Below are 19,546 nucleotides of genomic sequence, written 5' to 3'. Positions count from 1 at the left end.
CAGGAATGGGGTACTGATTGTGGATGATCAGCCATGTTCACTGTGAATGGCGGTGCTGGCTCGAAGAGCTGAATGCACCTGCACATATTGTCTATTGTGAGTTTGGTTTGCGTGAGGGTCTGGGCTATGTCCACAATTCTCTGCAATTTCTTGCGGTCTTGGATGTGGCAGTTCCCAAACCATGTTGCGATGCATCCCAATAAAATGCTTTCTATGGCACATTTGGTGGTTGGTGAGGGTTGTTCGGGATATGCCAAGCTTCTAAAACCTTCTAAGGAAGTACAGGCATTAGTGTGCTTTCTTGGTCATCAATGTGGCTGGTCCAGGACAAATTTTTAGTGATCTTTATTCCTAAGAACTTGAAGCTTTCGACCATTTCTACTTTGGTGCCATCAATGTATACTGAGGTGTGTGTACTGTTTCGCTTCCTGAAGTCAATGGCAATCTCCTTTGCCTTGCTGACATTAAGGGAGAGGTTACTGTTTCGGCACAAGGTTATGAGGTTCTCAATCTCTTTCCTGTGCTCGTGTCTCGACATTATTTTATATCTGGCCCACGACGGTGGTGTCGTCTGTGACCTTGTAAATTGAGTTGGATTAGTACTTGGCTGCACAGTCGTGAAAGTATGAGGAGATTAGTAGGGGGTTGACAACACTTCCTTGCAGGGCACCAGTTTTGAGGATTATCGTAGAGGGTGATATGTCACCTCTCCTCGCTGATTGCAGTCTGTTGGTCAGGAAGTCCCAGATCTAGTGGCAGTGTTGACTCCAGGTTCCACGAGTTTCGAGATGGAATTGGTTGGGAAAATGGTATTGAAAGCAGAGCAATAATTTATGATTAGGAATCTGACGCTGGTGTCCCTATGCAGGTGTTCCAGGGATGAGTATAGGGCTAGGGAGATGGGATCATTGGTGGATTAAGGCTGCTTAGTAGGCTGGATGTAAGGTGTGCCATAACCAGCCTCTCAAAGCACTTCATGATGGTGCAAATCATGGCTATCGGATAGTAGTCATTCAATGCATGAGATCTTGCTTTTCTTTGGTACAGGGAAGATAGGGGTCTTTTTGAAGTGGGTGGGCACCTCAACACTGAGTAGGGAGAGACTAAAGACGTCCTTGAACATTGGCCAGTTGGTCTGTGGACTGGGTTTCTGTCCAGGCCACTTGCTTTCCTCAGGAAGGCTGGTCTAACTTCTGCAACAGTCACCATGGGAAGCGGCACACTCAAGCCTGATGGGACGGATGTCGTTGCCCAGTTGGCCTGCTCAAAGCGAGCATAGAATACATAGTTCATCAGGGAGGGTCACACCATCACCAATGATACTGCCTGACTTGGTTTTGTAGTCAGTTACAGTATTCAGGCCTTTCCATAGTCGACGGGTGTCCAAGTAATGATACTGGGACTCCGGTTAGTCACAGTATTGTCCCTTAGCAGTCCTGATAATAAACCCATTTCTGCACTCTTCGCCCCAAGCCCCACAAATTGTTTACACTCGAGTATCTCTCTAATCCTCTTAGGAAGCACTGGAAACGCCATCTTTATTGCCTGCATGTTCCAGATCGTAACCATGATTCTACATTAAAAACCTTTCCTCTGTACCTTTTGGGTGAAAGGTCTTTCATCTCTGACGCAGACATATTCAAGCATGTCAGGTAGATTAATGAGATTAAAGCCGAGCATGTGTGTTGAAGTGGAACCAAATGTATTGAGTTGAGTAGACTATTTAACCCTTTGATTTTATACTGCCTCACAGAGGAATCCCAGTACCCAACCGATCTATTCACTCTAGAATCTCATCTGCCTAGATTGTATCAACCAAAACACTAGGGACAATTTACATTGGCCAAGTAACCTACCAATCCTTCTGTTCACCTGATTTGATATGTGGGAGGAAACACTAGCACGTGGAGAAAACCGACGCTTACACAGGGAGAATGCGAACTCACACAGGCCCCTGAGGTCAGGACTGAACCTGGGTTATAGAAGGTGTGGAGCAGCAGCCAATGTGCTTTACTAATTTCTTTATGAAACAACTGAAGCTGGCAGAGAGGCTTTGGCGGGCGGCCAAACTCGCTTGGAGGCCCCTTGGACGTGGCACTGCCCGAAAGCTCGTCGGGTGTGGAATTGAGGCACTGGAGACATCAGGCGTGGAGAGCAAGGGCTGGTGAACCGGGTTATTGCCTCCAGCGCCTTTAAGGTAGGCTGCAGGAGGTTGCCCCCGGGGCACAAGCTGGCCGGAGAGGAGAGAGACGGCAGGCCGAGCTGGTTGTGGGTAATGGCAGGGATCGAGAGCCGCTCCAGTAGAATGAACACGAGGGATTCGGACTTTGAACCAGATGAAATGGCAATACACATGGTGGGGTTGGCATTTTTTGCTAAATGAATTTCACTATGTAATGTTTCATTGCATTTGTGACAATAAATATCCATCTAATTAATGCAATATTAACTCGTTAGCACTACGCAAATCTTGCCTAATGTTAAATAATGGGTCTAATTTACAGAACATGATCCACCAATTTACAATTTAAAGCGCAGTCTCTACAATTGTTATCAGCTACATTTCAAATTGCTCAAGGGAAGTGTTTGCAGGACAATACACAACATACTATTGTGCAGCTTGTGGAGTGGAATCTGCAAAATCATGGCAGAAATCGTCAAAGAATATGATGGTCGTCGCTGGAGTTATAGTTTATACCAAAGATGAGGGAGTGCAGGGTCCGGGGCAGCGGGAGAGGGAGTGTGGGCCCGGGGCAGCGCGAGAGGGGATAAGGCCTAGTGTGTGTGAAGTTGCGGGGAGGTTTACAATGTTTCTTATTTAATGTCCCGTGTCTAGCCTGAAATAAAGTTCATTATTGGATCAGAATATAATTGTGTGTGTTATATGATTATATACATTTATATAATTTTCATGTATGTGTGTTTATAAACATTTTATTCTTTAACAAGAATTAACAGAATTATGAACTAACAGAATTATGAATCTAACCCTATATCACACACAAAAAGTTCCCCCGCAATGTCAATTACCCAGCGAGTCGGGTCGGTTCCGGTTACTATAAAATCAACTCAAACATTGTGTGTGAGCCATTTAAAAAGAAATGATTTAAAAAACATTAAAAAAGACAATTACCAGAGTCAAATTTTATTCTTGACAAGAAGTATGAACTGACAGATTTATGAATCTAACCCACACAAACTGTTGCCCCGCAACATTGATTACAGTGCGAGTCGGGTCGGATCAGGTAGGCTCAGGTTGTTAAAATGGGCGTGGAAAAATGCCCAGGATTCCCTCCATAGTGTACTACACGTCAGCCCATTGCATTTAACAGGAATAGCCTACCTTGCTCTGCTATAAGATCTTTGGTTTATACTGTGTGTCTGCAGGTGCCGATTCTATCACGGCTCCCAGTGGAACAGTTTATATTGCTGTGTTTGATGTCCGTGTTTGTATCTCTACAACAGGGACACAGTTTCAACTGAGGCGTCCGATGGAAGTATTTATAGTGCTTTCCCCCGACAGACGGTGCAGTGTACTTTACAGCCACTTCAGGCACCGTTTATGCTGCAGATTCTGCATATTAAGGTCATATGGAGTATTAGGCCATTTGGCCCATCAAATTTACTCCGCCATTCAATCATGGCTGAATTATCTCTCCCTGCTAACCCCATTCTCCTGCCTTCACCTCTGACACCTATACTAATCAAGATTCATATTGTTGAAGATAGACACAAAATACTGGAGTAACTCAGCAGGACAGGCAACATCTCTGGAGATAAGGAATGTCTGGCGTTTCGGGTTGAGAACCTTCTTCATATTAGTGAATCTGCGAGCACAATTTATATTCATGCCTCTAAGGCACTGTTAATACTGCTGATTCTGGAGACAGTATATACTGCTGCCTCTAGTGGCACATATTACACTTTGGTTTCCGATAGCACTTTTCACGGAATTATTGAATCAAATGGCACAGAATTGAGCCCTTTTGGACCATCTTCATGCTGACTGCTGCCTAGCTACAGTAATCAGTTAATTCTGCTCTCCCTGATCTCCCTGTTTACACTCTCCCTGGTGACACTGTTTAAGGTCATAAGAAATAGTAGTAAAATTATGCCATTCAGCCAATCAAGTCTTCTCCGCCATTCAATCATGATCTATCTCTCCCTCCTAATACCATTCTCCTGCCTTCTCTCCATAACCTTTGCCACCTGTACTAATCAAGAATCTATCTATATCCACTGACTTTGCCTCCACAGCCTTTTGTGGCAAAGAATAGTAAGGTTAAACGAGAACTTACCAGTTTGAAGTTTGATCTGTATTTTATGAGGAGTTACGATGAGGGATTACGTGAAGAACCCGACAGCACGCATGTGCGGCATACTTCAAAGCAGCGGTGTGGAATCACAGATAGACACAGTTGTTGAAGTAAACATAGTAAAGACAAGGAGACATCAGTTTATCAGTTTGACCCATATTATTGAGGGTGGGAGCGGAGGGCACGTAATCCCTCATCGTAACTCCTCATAAAATACAGATCAAACTTCAAACTGGTAAGTTCTCGTTTAATCTTACTATTTTACTTTGGAGTCACGTGAGTGACTACGTGAAGATTTCAAAGCTCTGTGATTTCAAAGCGTGTAACAGTTATTACTTCATCACTGCCGAAGTCCTTGAGGGAGGAAGTGTGTTATCGTAATCAACCAATGAATCTGTTTATGAAAAACAAAATGGTATTTATTAACAATAACAACAAAAAATAACTGCTCCCCCGGGCTTAAATTAAATGTTTGCAGACTTTAAAATTGTTTCTGCAAATAACACAGGTTTTGCCAACGGCTTATGATAAAAAACGTCCTGAACGTGGTTTCCCTCGACCATCCTGCTGTAGCCAGGATGTGGTCCATCGGCACGTTCATTCTTTCCGTCGTTGATGTGGATGCTGCCCTGCTAGAGTGAGATTTATACAAGTTAGTGTCAATCTCGGCAGCTTTTAGTACCTGCTTAAGCCATCTCGAAATGATTTGGCTCGTCACCCGACCATGAGGTTTTTTATGACTGACCCACAAGGCGTTTTCACTCCCTCGAATATTGTTAGTTGTGTCTATATAGGATAGTAGGTGGGTCATGACACATAACCGTGGTTCTGGTGGGTAAGCCTGGAATACCACGACTGGACTTGGTGTTCCTGGCCTGCTCTGTTTGATCAGTCCCTGGATCATAAACGAGATCTGGTCTGGAGCTGTAATCATGTTGTCCAGTCGTAATCGATGTAGAAACTGGACCCTCTGTGCGGACACAAGTGCCATTAACATGAGCGTTTTGAGTGTCAATTGTTCCAGGCTGAGGGATCTGGCTGGTGGCCATCCCCTGAGGTAAGTCAGGACCACACTGACATTCCATATATGGGTGTACCTTGGTCTTGGGGGGTTGGTATTGTAAATGCCTTTCATTAATTATACCACCAGCAGGTGAGATCCCATGGCCTGTTGTCCTGGTGCTAGTGTTAAGTAGGCAGTCAGGGCACTTCTTGCTGTGTTGATGGCACTGTAGCTGAGTCCTTCTTCATAGTGAAGTTTGGCCAGGAATGCCAGTACGTTGGTGACTGATGCAGTTGTGTAGGTGGTCCCTGTATCCAGGCAATACTTTTCCCATTTTTTGATACTGGTCAAATACTGTTTTTTAGTGGATGTTCGGAGGGATGCTGACATGGTGTCGACGGTTTGTTCTGATGATCCCAGTCCCAGCAATGGTCTGTTCAGAATCTGCAACCTAGGAGTTTGCTTTTTCATGGCATAGGTGGCTTATGCCCGACACTGGATGTGTTAATAACTCTGGATCACTGGGAAATATCATCAGAGTTCCAACAACCATGTCATGGAGTATCGGGAACCATGGCTGCGTAGGTCAGTCGGGTACTATCAAAATACCTGAAGCAGAGTCCATTTGTATTTTGCGTAGTACCCGACTAATGAGGCAGAAGGGAGGAAATGCATAGAAGAAGAAATGTCCCCAATCCAGCGCGAATGCATCTACTGCTGCTGCTCAGGGTCTGGTTCCCAAGCGACATACATAGGTACCTGGTGTTTTAGCCTTGATGCAAATAAATTGATATCTGGCGTGCCATATTGCTTGACGATTTTTGCAAATATTTTGGGGTTTAACATCCATTCGATGTTGTCATTAAATTTACGTGACCTGGTGTCTGCCACTGCATTTAGCTTACCTGGTAGGTAAGTTGCTGATAGCCAAATATTTCTTTCGACACACCATTGCCAAATTGTGTTAACCAACTTGTTGCATGATAACGATTTAATGCCGCCCATATGGTTAATGTAGCCCACCACCGTAGTATTATCTATTTGTAACCGAACATGCAAGTGATGCATATTTGATGCATATGCTTTTAAACCATAGAAGGCACCCAACATCTCTAGATAATTTATGCCCAGTGTAAGTAGTAATGACGACTCGGGGTTAGTCCATCTACCACCTGTGCTGGATATGGCGTTAGTTGCTCCCCAGCCTTGAGCACTGGCATCTGTTTGGATAACTAATGTAGGGTTAGTGACGATAATAAGGCTGAAACTATGCCAAACATTTTTTGCCCACCATTGTAGTTCTGATATTGCTTCAGTGGGTAACGTCACGACACGATCATAATGACCTGTATGTCGTTTTAGTGCCTGTACCTTTGCTCTTTGTAAGTTTTGATAGTGCAAAGGTCCGAATTGCGTAGCCGGAAATGCTGCTACCATTTTCCCAATCACTCTTGCTACTTGTTGAATAGTTGGTCGTTCGTTGACCATTAGATTGTTGCATGATTGTGCCAATGCAACTGTTTTGTCTCTTGGCAAAGTTACAGTCATGTGGACTGAATTAATTGTGAAGCCCAAATAGTCCATAGTTGTGGATGGCTTCAACTTAGATTTATCTGGATGTAAGACAAATCCCAGGGTTTCGAACAACTGTTTGGTAGCTAATACAGCTGACATAGTCAATTCCATGGTTTTGCCTACTATTAAGATATCATCAAGATATACCATGACAATATTTTTTTGTCTTCTTAATATTGCCAAGGCTGGTTTTAGTATCTTGGTGAATAATCTTGGGGCTGATGTTAACCCATTGGGTAACGCTTTAAACTGCCATTGTTGCCCCATCCAGGTAACCTTCAGGTATCTGCGATGATCCTTGTGAATAGGTACGGAATAGTAAGCATCTTTAAGATCAATGCTTGCCATATAGTATTCTTTGGAAATTAGTTGTTTGGCAGTAACAAACGTTTCCATTTTGAAATGTATATACTTAACAAACATATTTAGTGAAGTTAAGTCAATGATGATGCGACATCCACCATCTTTTTTGGTTTTAGTGAATATATTTGATACAAATTCCAAGGGTTCATGGTTTGTTTTTTCAATGATACCCTTTGTAATTAGTCTCATCAGTTCAACTTGTCCCTCTCGTTTTTCTTTCCCTGAGAGGGAAAAGACTCTTTGGGGTAAATGTTGAACTGGTGGCAATTTACCTGTTACAAATTGTATTTTGTATCCACTAATGCCATTGAGTATATACTGATCACTCGTGATAGACTCCCATGCTTCTTTAAACTGGTGGAATCTTCCCCCTGTTAGTATTAAACCCCTTCTTTCTATATGCTGGTAGGAACCAGACCCACCTACCTCCATGGTTATGGGTATTTCCTCTGGTTCCCACCGGTCCAACGAGGCTTGCGTGTTGTCTGACGTGGCGGTGATGTTGGGGGGTGGCGCATTTTCCATGGGGTCCGCTCTGGGCCCTGGTCTAAAGAAGACTTACGGTGATAGAATGCGGACCCCGAGCTTTCACCAATCCTATTTGGTGGACGTCGACTGGTGGATGCGACGGGGTGCTGCCGCTTGGTGTTTATTGTTCTAGGTTTGCTCGTCCCGGGCCCTGCCTTCATGAGACCAAACGTTTTTGAGGCCTCTTCCATATCCTTCATTCGCTTAGAGAGGTCATTGCCAAAGTGCAGTATGTCTGGCTCAGTGGCTTGGGTTTTGCACAACCCCGCAAATTTAGGATTGATGGCAGGTTTTATTATTTCTTTACGCAGGTTGTTGATCTCAAATTGCGTATTACACAACAGCGCGAGAGTATCCTGTTGATTGGTGGTCATCTCGGTGTTGTCCACGGAACGAGCAAACGAAGTGATGGCTGACGTCAGGAGCCTGAGGATCCGCTGCAGTTTTAGCTCCTGGTGTCGGATGTTTGCCCCAACGTGCCCCCAGATTTGGCTGTTTACAGTTGGCATTTTGAGGGACTCACAGTTCTCTGGAGCTGTATATGTTTCTAAAGCCTCATTGACCACCTGCTCCTGTAGAGCCCTGTTGGAGAGGTGGTTGATGCTGGCCGCTAGTTTGGCTTCTAACGGTCTTCCTGCACGTGGGGTTGCCATGTAGCGGTCCACTACACCAAGCAGCTCTTCCTGTTCCTGCACCCCTTGCATACTCCCGAGATCTTCAGCCATCGTCCCCTCTTCTTGACCAGCCCAGTCCTGGTCACCAAAGCTACCCTCGGGTAAGGAGGAAGCAATGGACAGTGCACAAGGCACTGGGGGGAGTGCCTGACCTCCCCCTGCGAGAGCGCCCCTCCCGAGGCGCACCTCGCTGGAGCACCTGCTCCAGGAGCCGCTCCATGCGGTTCAGGCGGCTGTCTCTCCCCCGCCCGGATGGAGAGACGTCCCGTCCGACGTGTCGGAAACCACCGGCCGGATGCTTTTCCTGGTAGCTTTACATCCAGCCCGATGCTCAGGCGCTAGCGGGGCTGGGCTCGGCACGGTGTCGGGAATAGCGGAGCGCTCGGTTAGCGTTCCTACCGCCTGTTGCTGCCCCCCCCGATGGAACGCTCCACTGGTGGAGTCGAACGGGGACAGATTTCTTTGAGAGCCTTTTCTTCGGTATACTCATTCTGAAAGAAAAATCAGACGGCTCTCCTTTCGCAAGTAAAGCTGACCTCAGTACAACTTACCTGACGGTCCGTCTTTTAAATTGCAGCGGGAGCGCCTGACTCCCGCTGTTGCACTGCTGGCGTGATGCCGCGCATGCGTGCTGAGCGGGTTCTTCACGTAGTCACTCACGTGACTCCGAAGTAAAATTCCACAGATTCACTACCCTCTGACTAAAGAAATTTGTCCTCCTTCCTAAAAGGACGTCCTTTACTTCTGAGGCTATGACCTCTAGTCCTAGACTCTCCCACTAGTGGAAAGGTGCTCTCCATATCCACTCTATCCAAGTCTTTCACTATTCTGTATGTTTCAATGAGGTTCCCCCTCAATCTCCTAAACTCCAGCGAGTACAAGCCCAGTGCCGACAAACATTCATCATAGGTTAACCTACTCATTTAGAAAATGGGTGCAGGAGTAGGCCATTCGGCCCTTCGAGACAGCAGTATATATCTGGGATAATTCTTGTAAGCCTCCTCTGAAACCCTCTCCAGAGCCAGCACATGCTCTGTTCTGTTTCACAGAGACATGGCTCACCCCCAGCTCCTCAGACTCAGCAGTCCAGCCTGAAGGTTTCTCCATCCATCGCATGGACCATACGTAGGCATCTCGGAAAGGGAGAGGAGGGGGCGTCTGCCTCATGGTCAACTCTGCGTGGTGTTCAGACATGGCAGTCTTATCCAACTCTTGCTCTCCACACCTGGCTGTGAAGTGCCGTCCCTTCTACCTACCGAGGGAATTCACCTCCATCATCCTGACCACGGCCTACATCCCACGCCAAGCTGATATCCATCTGGCACTGGGGGGGGGCCCAGAGGAACAACTCCAGGACTGTTTGTAGTCTGTAGACTAGGCAATGTTCAGGGACTCGGCAACTGACCCGAATGAATATGCCACAGTGGCCGCAGACTTCATAAAGAAATGTGTGGAGGACTGCATCCCAACAAAAACCAGAATGTTTCCTAACCAGAAGCCTTGGATGAACCATGAGATCCGCATTCTTCTGAAATGCAGATCCCGGGCATTCTGGTCTGGAGATGCAGAGGTCTACAAGAAGTCCAGATACGACCTTGGTAAGGCCATCAAAAAGGCCAAAAGGGACTTCTGCTCGAAGCTGGAGGATGAGATGGATGTTTGGCAGCTGTGGCGAGGCCTGAATGCAATCACCTCCTACAAAGCGAAATCAGGAGGCAGCTCAATTGTCAGCAAAGCATCACTCACTGACGAGCTCAATGCAATTTACGCATGCTTTGATAGGGAGAATACTGGTGTGCCTTCCCAAGCCCCCCCACATCCCCATTCGCTGTGATGGTATTTCAGTCAGTCACAGAGGCCGATGTCAGAATATCCTTCAGGGGGGTGAACCCTCGGAAAGTGCCTGGACCTGATGGTATACCCAGCCATGTTCTAAAAACCTGTGCAGAACAACTGGCTGGAGTTTTTACGGACATTTTCAACCTCTCACTTCTGAGGTTGAGGACCTACTTTAAAAGGACATCAATAATACCAGTGCCCAAGAAGAGCAAGGTGACGTGCCTCAATGACTATCGACCAGTGGCACTAACGTCTGTGGTGATGAAGTGCTTTCAGAGATTGATTATGACGCATATCAACTCATACCTCGACAAAAACCTGGACCCACTACAGTTCGATTACCGCCACAACAGATCAACGGTGGATGCAATCTCACTGGCTCTCCACTCCGCTCTAGACCACTTGGACAACAAAAACTCATATGTCAGGCTGTTATTTATTGACTACAGCTCGGCATTTAACACCATCATCCCCTCCAAGCTGGTTACCAAGCTCTCAGATCTGAGTCTCTGCACATCCCTCTGCAATTGGATCCTCGACTTCCTCATTCACAGACCACAATCTGTCCGTATTGGTGGAAATGTGACATCGTCAATAACAATCAGCACGGGAGCACCTCAAGGCTGCGTGCGCAGCCCCCTGCTGTACTCTATACTCATGCGTAGGACAATGTGCGAACTCTATCATCAAGTTCGCCGACGACACCACTGTTGTGGGACGTATCACCGATGGGGACGAGTCGGAGTATAGAAGTGAGATCGACCGATTGACAAAATGGTGCCTGTACAATAACCTGGCTCTCAACACCAGCAAAACCAAGGAACTGATTGTGGACTTTGGAAGGGGTAGGATAAGGACCCACAATTCTGTTTATATCAACGGGACGATGGTGGAAAGGGTCAAGAATGTCAAATTCCGGAGCATGCATATTTGTGAAGATCTTTCCTGGTCCCAGCACACTGATGCAATTATAAAGAAAGCACATCAGCGCCTCTACTTCCTGAGAAGATTACGGAGTCGGTATGTCAAAGAGGACTCTCAAACTTCTACAGGTGCACAGAGCATGCCGACCGGTTGCATCGTGGCTTGGTTCGGCAACTTATGCGTCCAGGAGCGGAAAAGAATGCAGAAAATTGTGACCACTGCCCAGTCCATCATCGGCTCTGACCTCCCCACCCCATCGAGGGGATCCATCGCTATTGCTGCCTCAAAAAGGCTGCCAACCTCATCAAGGACCCACACCATCCTGGCCACACACTCATCTCTCTGCTGCCTTCAGGTAGAAGGTACAGGAGCCTGAAATCTGCAACATCCAGGTTCAGGAACAGCATCTTCCCCACAGCCATCAGACTAATAAACACAACTTCGAACAAACTCTGAACTATAACAGCCTATTGCACTTGATCTGTTTATTTATGTGTGTATATACGGTCTATCCTAGATAGACGCACTGAGCTGTTCTGTATTTATGCTTGCAGTACTCTGTTGTGCTGTAGCAAGCAAGAATTTCACTGTCCTATCTGGGACACATGACAATATACTCTCTTGACTTGACTTGATCCTTCCTCAGATATGGGGCCCAATCTTATACCATATTTGGCCCATCTTATACATGCTGACTGCTGCTTATCGACAGTAATAAGTTTATTCTGTTTGCACCGTCTCCGGTGAGATGGTTTACGCCGCCCCAGGCGTGACTCTGGTATCACAGTTTACACTGCTCCCTCTAGTGGAAATGTTTATATGTACCGCTATCTCTTCTGCTGATGTTGCCCTCTCTGTGTCAAGTGGAAATGTTTATATTGTTGTTGCTGTCTCTTGTGGCACAATTTAATTTGCTATTACAGGTGCACAACCTTTTATCCGAACATCCAAATAACGAAAACCTCCGAATAGCGGACATTTTTTAGGTCCTTGAATAAAGGTCCTTGAAGACGTTCAACGAGGGCGGCCCGCAGAGGTGACAGCGGAACCTCTGGTCGGTCCTCGAAGAAAGGGGAACTAAATCCCCATTCATAAAAGAGGAGGTGAGGGATATTTCGCGGGAGGGTTAATAATTGACAATCTGTTGCTGCCTGCCCGCTGAGTTAAAAAGGTCCCATGGTAGACTCACCATATACAGTGAATCGTGAGTCTTGCGTGGGAACTTTTTAACTCAGCGGGCAGGCAGCAGCAGAATGTCGCTCCCTTCAGTTACACCCCTCTGCTTCCCAACCATGTGTGTGACCCCTTCCCTCCCTTCTCCAGCTCCCCGCCCATTGCACCGGTGCAGGGGCTTTGTACTGTCTTCACGTCAGCGATGCCAGCAGGTCAGTGCCAGCCACCGGAGATGTCAGGACCAATGGGACACCGGCCCCCAGGCCCACTGCAAGCACGGAGATCCCAGAGACCCACAGCCAGCAGCAGCCCAGCCCCGTTCCAACTCCAGAGGAACACGCTCCCCGTAGGGACAGAAGCTGATGGTGTGCAAGGTACGTCTTGTTCTTGGGGTTGCGGATGAGAGGGCGCAGCTCGGGCTGTGACGTCTCCAGCCACCCCACTGTACAGGAGCTGAGACTGGGAACTGTGGGGTTGTTTGCAGTTGCAGAGGGAGGGGGCAAGGGCGGTACAGTTCCCAGTCTCAGCTCCTGTCCAGGGGGGTGGCCGGAGACGTCAGGACCAACGGGACACCGACTGCAAGCACGGAGATCCCAGAGACTCACAACCAACAGCAACTCTAGCCCAGCCCCGCTCCAACTACAGCTCGGGCTGTGGGCGAACTTCCACTTGTCGCCGTAGCGGCCCATCGGGGAGCGGATTCCTCTGGAGTTGGAGGGACAGGGAGACCCAGCGGCTTTTGAGAATGGTGGGCAATCACTTCCAAAGTTCTGCCCACACAGTCAGTACACCTCTCCTATACTTGTCTCCCGCACTAAGACCATCTCGCAGAGAATGATCTCAGCCTAACCCTCCCTATTCTCCTATTCTGCAAGAAAAAACTACATTGAAGACTCAAACTCGCGATCGAGTAACTGCCGGGATCGAGGCGCAAACTTGCGATCTTGCGGATATGAGCCGAGCACTCTACCACTGAGCCAGCCGTTAAAATCTACGCTAAAAATCTTCCAATCCGAAAGCTGAAAAATTCTGAATTACGAAAAGTGTCTGGTCCCAAGGCTTTCGGATAAAAGGTTGTGCACCTGTACTCCCGAGATAGTTTATGTTTGCGTTTTCTGGTGGCAAGGGGTTTACATAGTTGCATAGCTTAGAATGCTGGACTGAGTGACATTGTTTCTGTGGTGTTTTATTGGTACAGTTTATATTGTTCTCTCCACTGAGAGTGTTTGTATTGCTGTTCCAGTGGCATTATATGTATAGCAGTCTCTGTACGGGCACAGTTGTCACTGGTTCCTTTATCGTCTGTGTTGGTACAGTTTATATTGCTGCCTGGTGGAATTGTTTTTGGCTGTGTTTATATTTGAGTCTCTGGAGGAACAGTTCATGTTGCTGCATTTGTTGACACTGTTTATCAATGATAGTCTCTGGAACATTTACGTTGGAGATCTCATGGCTGTATTTAAGTTGTCCAATCTCGATGATGATATCTTTGTCCCTGTTGGCATTCTTTATGCTGTTCTCTCTGTTGGCACTGTTTACAATGTTGCCTCTCATGGCATTTTTCTACTGCTGTCAGGGGAGCACTGATTATATTGCTGCCTCTGGTGATGGTATTTACATTGTGTCTTTCATGGCACTGTTTATTGCAGTATCTGGTCTCTGTCTGGTGTCACTGATTATATCGCTGCCCATTTGCATTCTCTATGTTGCTCTCAGTCAGCACTGATTATGTTGCTGCCTCTGGTGGTGCAATTTTTTTTATTTATGCCGCTTCTGAAACTATTAATATTGCTGCTTTTAACAGCATGATATCTGTTGCTGTCCTACATGACACTCTAGGCATAGAAAATTGCAGGTGCAAATGCACTCGCTGTAAGTCTCATAACCAGTAATAACTTGTCGTACAACACCACAGGAGATCCTTTTTCCCTGTGGCTATCAAACTATACAACTCCTCCCGCTTCTGTCGTGGGGTAGTTTGCACATTCCTCATCCTGGACATTTCCACTTGATCAATTCACGTTTGTGCAATATTACATATGTGCTGTGGAATAACTGGTCACTTAAATTTCATTATTATAAAGGCATAGGACATTTTCAATGTCATGTAACAGGTGGCAGAGCAGTTTCCCTCCGGGATAAATAAAGTATCATATGGTAAATAGTTTGGTCAAAGCACTTTGCTCTGCAATTGGCAATAGTGCATGTTACATTATAAATGTCATAATGTCTGTGTTATTTGTCCCTTGGCATTTTGTTTTATTCAGATTATTTTCAGTAGGAAAGCAACATAAACTGAATGCATACTACGCAACACAAAACCTTCTGAATTCTGGCCTAAAAAAACAGCTTTGAATGTTATAGCAATTGTTAGTCAATCATTTATTGTACTGTGCATGCTGCTGATAATCAATCCCCACCAGGACCATGAATTTACCTTAGAAATAAATGTTTGACATTAACTGATTAGGATCTCCTCAGAGTTCAGAATTCGCTGGTGCGTGTTCTTTACCTTCTTTTCACAGTAAATTTGCAGATTACGTGACTTATTATTCTTTTGTCATGTAATCATAGACTTATAGAATGACCAGCAAACAAGGTGGACTATTAGGTTAACATTCCTCTCCGGGTGCTTTTGGAAAAGCCATACAATTAGTCCCACACCCATGTTTAACTGATTGCCTGCTCAATCAACCATTCAAGATAATGATATCTTGTTGCATAAAACCAGATTCCACATTTACCTTTTATTCTTTTGCAAATTACATGTGTCCCCTTATTTAAAAACACCTGCAATTTTTGTAATATTCCAGCAGACATCCTCTGTCAAACCTATCAAAGACCTTACTTTCTTTGTAAAATGCAGTGCCCAGAATTGTTCACAATACCACTAATTGAGCCTTAACAGCTTTTTGACACACTATATAAAGTTCAGAAAGGCTCGCTCCTCAACTGTTGAGTTTGGGGATTTACAGGGGTTGGAACTAGGTTTATGCTTCTTTGAGATCTTTATCTTGTGTCTCTAGTTTCAAGGCTTCTGTGGGTAGCACACAGTGTTTTTGTTTTTCCCCTGCAATACTTTTAAAGCACAAGCAACTAACTATATTTTCCCTCGTTCTTCTAATTATATAGCCATTGTTCATTCGTTTCAATTTTTCTTACATTTTTCTTTATTGTTATCTCATTCATTTTCCTTCTTTGCTGGTGTTTTATTTATTTTCAAATTAAACTTCTAGCCGTTGGTGCACAACCGCTCCCTTTTGCCCAGTGGCATCAACGAGTATTATTAGCTAACAATACACAAACCTGGAACGGTGATCTCCTCTCCAATAACCTGTTCCTCCACAATATCCAGCAAACTGTCGTTAATCATCCCATTTGTCTCTTCATCACTAGCAAGACCAGAGTAGTCCTGCATCAGGTCTGCATTGGGTACTTGTTCGACAATGACAGCAGGGAAGATGCACGACCTACCAGCCTGCGAAAGTAAAGCAACAGATGAGTTTCTGCCAGCTACTTGATCTGACGCTCAAGTTCATTCTTATCTTTCATTGACAATTTGTGGGGGTGGATTGATTGCCCATGTGCTGGTGAGTTCAGAGCAGGATGGCGAGCTCCAACTGTGGTGCATTGCCGCTGAGCCTGCAGCTGTAGTAAGAGGAAACTAGAATCAGTGGTTCCGCAGTCCTTATCCATAAAACTAGACATGATTATTTTCCCAGTCATTGTTCATAAAGTTAAACATTCACAATTCGAAATAGATTGCATACATTAAAAGATGAGGCAGGAGTTTTAGTCACTGTGATGTAAACTAGTGTAATGTCCAGTGCTTGTATCTATAAAAACCAGCTTGTATCTATAAAACCAGATAAGAATTGTTTACAGTTCTGAACCAGTAATGAATCAACAACACATCTAGGTTTTGGTTTCATAGCATATTAGCCTTCATTAATCTATCTGCATGAGATCCTAATCCCCCCCCCCCACTCCCATTCCGTATCCGACCTTTCTGCCCTGGGCCTCCTCCATGGCCAGAGTGAGACCCACCACAAATTGGAGGAGCAGCACCTCATATTTCGCTTGTGTAGTTTACACCCCAGCGGTATGAACATTGACTTCTCCAATTTCAGGTAGTCCTTGCTTTCTCCCTCCTTCCCCTCCCCTTCCCAGCTCTCCCACAGCCCACTGTCTCCGCCTCTTCCTTTCTTCTTCCCGCCGACCTCCCACCCCCACATCAGCCTGAAGAAGGGTCTCGACCCACAACATCACCTATTCCTTCGTTCCATAGATGCTGACTCGCCCGCTGAGTTTCTCCAGCATTTTTGTCTACCATAAAACACTTGATACTCTCTCTTGTCTTGACTCTTGAACTGTTTTGGTGCATGCATGAATTTCTGAAACCCAATGACATATTTGTGGTCGTGTTTGATCCTTGCATGAATTCCATCAAGGTCCTCCATGCTGGGTGGGCACAGATAGAAGCTGTTGAACAAGTGCATTGGCATCAAATGGTGAGCAATGTGTCACCTGCACCTGAGGCCCAGAATACAAGCAGGCCCTTTAGGGGGGAAGGAAACCCTCAGAGAAATTAAGATTGCTTCAACATTAGTTACAGATAATCTGATTATACCTTGTCTGCAGCTGTGGAGACAGAAGTCCCTGTTAACTGATAGCTTGACCATGTTTTAAGGCATCCACGGTGTTTGTTCCCTGTTCACTGCCAAAATCCCAAACATTCCCCAAACCCATGTCCTCCTAAATCCCATTGCCAGGCTAGGCCTGGTTGTGCATCCATCTTTGTAGGATGGAATTGCAGATACTGGTTTACACTGAAGCTGGACAAAGAATGCTGGGGTAACTCAGCGGGACAGGCAGCATCTCTAGATGGAGGGTATGGGTGACATTTTGGGCCGGGACCCTTCAGATTGAGGGCACAAAATGCTGGAGTAACACAGGACAGGCAGCACCTCTCGATAGAATGAATGGGTGATGTTTCGGGTCGAGGACCCTTCAGACTGAGTTCCATTGTTCGCATCAATATATCCTTTTGTTATTACCTCTTCCACAGCCAACAATGAACCATTGCGGCATCCACCTGTCCTTGGTCATCGGTACGGGATCCGATTTGTTCTGAACCATTTTATACCTCTAGTTCCCCTCCCCGACTCTCAGTCTGAAGAAGGTTTCCGACCCGAAACTTCACCTATTCCTTCTCTCCAGAGATGCTGCCTGACCTGCTGTTTTACTCCAGCATTTTGTGTCGTATCAACCATACAACAGGTTGCCCTGGGTATCGGTATTATGCAGCAGGAAAGGAATAATAACCAATTATTGTGTGTGGTCCTTTAGGGAAGAGCAACCATAAAACAATAAAATACTTAATTAGGTTGGAGATGTTAGAGACTGAACCCGATCAAAGGAAAGTATAAGGGTATGAGGCACAAGATGGTGAATTTAATTGACCCTGAATTGGCAATGCATAATATTTTTTTAATGTATACATGAATTACAATAATTATTCATTCCTTTCTTGTTCAAATATTAGTCAGGATTCATAGTTTATGTAGGAAATTAGGGATGTAATTCAATTCAAAGAGGAGACAAACAGAATTGCCAGGAAAAGCAGTAGATACAAAATGCTGGAGTAACTCAGCGGGACAGGCTGCATCTCTGGAGGGAAGGAATGGGTGACATTTTGGTTCGAGACCTTTCTTCAGGCTGATGTCTGGGGAGAGGGAGATACATAGATAAGGAAATGAAAGGTGTGAAAACAGGATAAAAGGGATGGAGATCAAGGGAAATGTAGAATAGATCACTGGTAGACAAAATTGCTGGAGAAACTCAGCGGGTGCAGCAGCATCTATGGAGCGAAGAAAATAGGCGACGTTTCGGGCCGAAACCCTTCTTCAGACTGATGGGGGGGTTGGGAGGGGAGAAGGAAGGAAGGAAAGGGGAGGAGGAGGAGCCCGAGGGCGGACGGATGGGAGGAGACAGCTCGAGGGTTAAGGAAGGGGAGGAGACAGCAAGGGCTAGCAAAATTGGGAGAATTCAGCGTTCATGCTATCAGGATGCAAGCTGCCCAGGCGGAATATGAGGTTCTGTTCCTCCAATTTCCGGTGTTGTTCACTCTGGCAATGGAGGAGACCCAGGACAGAGAGGTCGGATTGGGAATGGGAGGGGGAGTTGAAGTGCTGAGCCACCAGGAGGTCAGGTTGGTTATTGCGGACTGAGCGGAGGTGTTCGGCGAAACGATCGCCCAACCTCCGCTTAGTCTCCCCGATGTAAATCAGCTGACATCTAGGCAGCGGATGCAGTAGATGAGGTTGGAGGAGATACAGGTGAACCTTTGTCGCACCTGGAACGACTGCTTAGGACCTTGAATGGAATCGAGAATAGATCACTGTTAGCTGGGAGAAGTTACCAACAAAGCAAACAGATAAAATGTTGTTGGAGACAATCATAATGGTAGATGAACTGGGATAGGATGAGGGATGGAGAAAGGGGAAAGCAAGCGTTACTTGAAGTTAGAGAAGTCAATGTTCCTCGGGTCCTCACCTTTCACCCCACCAGCCACCACATTCAACACATCATCCTCTGACATCTCCATCACCTCCAATGTCACAGGTCACACCTTCCTATCTCCACTCCTTTCTGCCTTCTGCAGAGACTGCTCCCTCTGTCCTGGGCCTCCTCCATCGCCAGTGAGGCCACAGTATGCAAACTGGAGGAACAACACCTCATTTTCCATTTGTGCAGCTTAGAACCGAACAGTACCAATGGTGATTTCTCCAAACTGAGGTAAAATCTAACTAACTTCTCCCCAAATCCCGCACATCCGCTTTTCTCTCCCACACCTCCCCTCCCTTTCTTCCGCCCCCTTCCCTCCCCTATGAATCACCAGGACTCCTACATATATATCCCCCCCCCTCTACACTATTCTTCCCCTCCCACTACTTTCCTCCACATGGTTTCACAATCCCTAAATCTTAAAATCTGTCTCAAACCTGCTGTTCATGTCTCTGGTAATTAAACCTGGCTCGGACAAAACTTTGATTATTAATAACCAATTATATGTTATTTGCGCTTTATCATTTTATTTATTCATGTGTGTATATATTTATATTATAGTATATAGACACATTGATCTGTTT

General features: G+C 45.9%; 1 protein-coding gene across 6 annotated transcripts in view; it reads right to left on the bottom strand.

Annotated features, from left to right (window-relative positions):
* Window positions 1–19,546, bottom strand: part of LOC129715020 (ETS-related transcription factor Elf-1-like) — a 139,563-nt gene that overhangs the window by 60,309 nt on the left and 59,708 nt on the right. For 5 of the 6 annotated variants that reach the window (XM_055664835.1, XM_055664836.1, XM_055664834.1 and 2 more), the window contains exon 3: window positions 15,702–15,873. The exons of the other annotated variant lie outside the window; for it this stretch is intronic. In XM_055664835.1, the coding sequence (XP_055520810.1) occupies window positions 15,702–15,873 (172 nt within the window). The remainder of the gene's footprint in view (window positions 1–15,701; window positions 15,874–19,546) is intronic. 6 annotated transcript variants of the gene reach the window in all.

This window comes from Leucoraja erinacea, chromosome 47, assembly GCF_028641065.1.
Source record: "Leucoraja erinacea ecotype New England chromosome 47, Leri_hhj_1, whole genome shotgun sequence".
Taxonomy (NCBI): Eukaryota; Metazoa; Chordata; class Chondrichthyes; order Rajiformes; family Rajidae; genus Leucoraja; species Leucoraja erinaceus.
The sequence above is the reverse complement of the archived record's forward strand: the minus strand, read 5'-3'. Positions and strand labels throughout refer to the sequence as shown.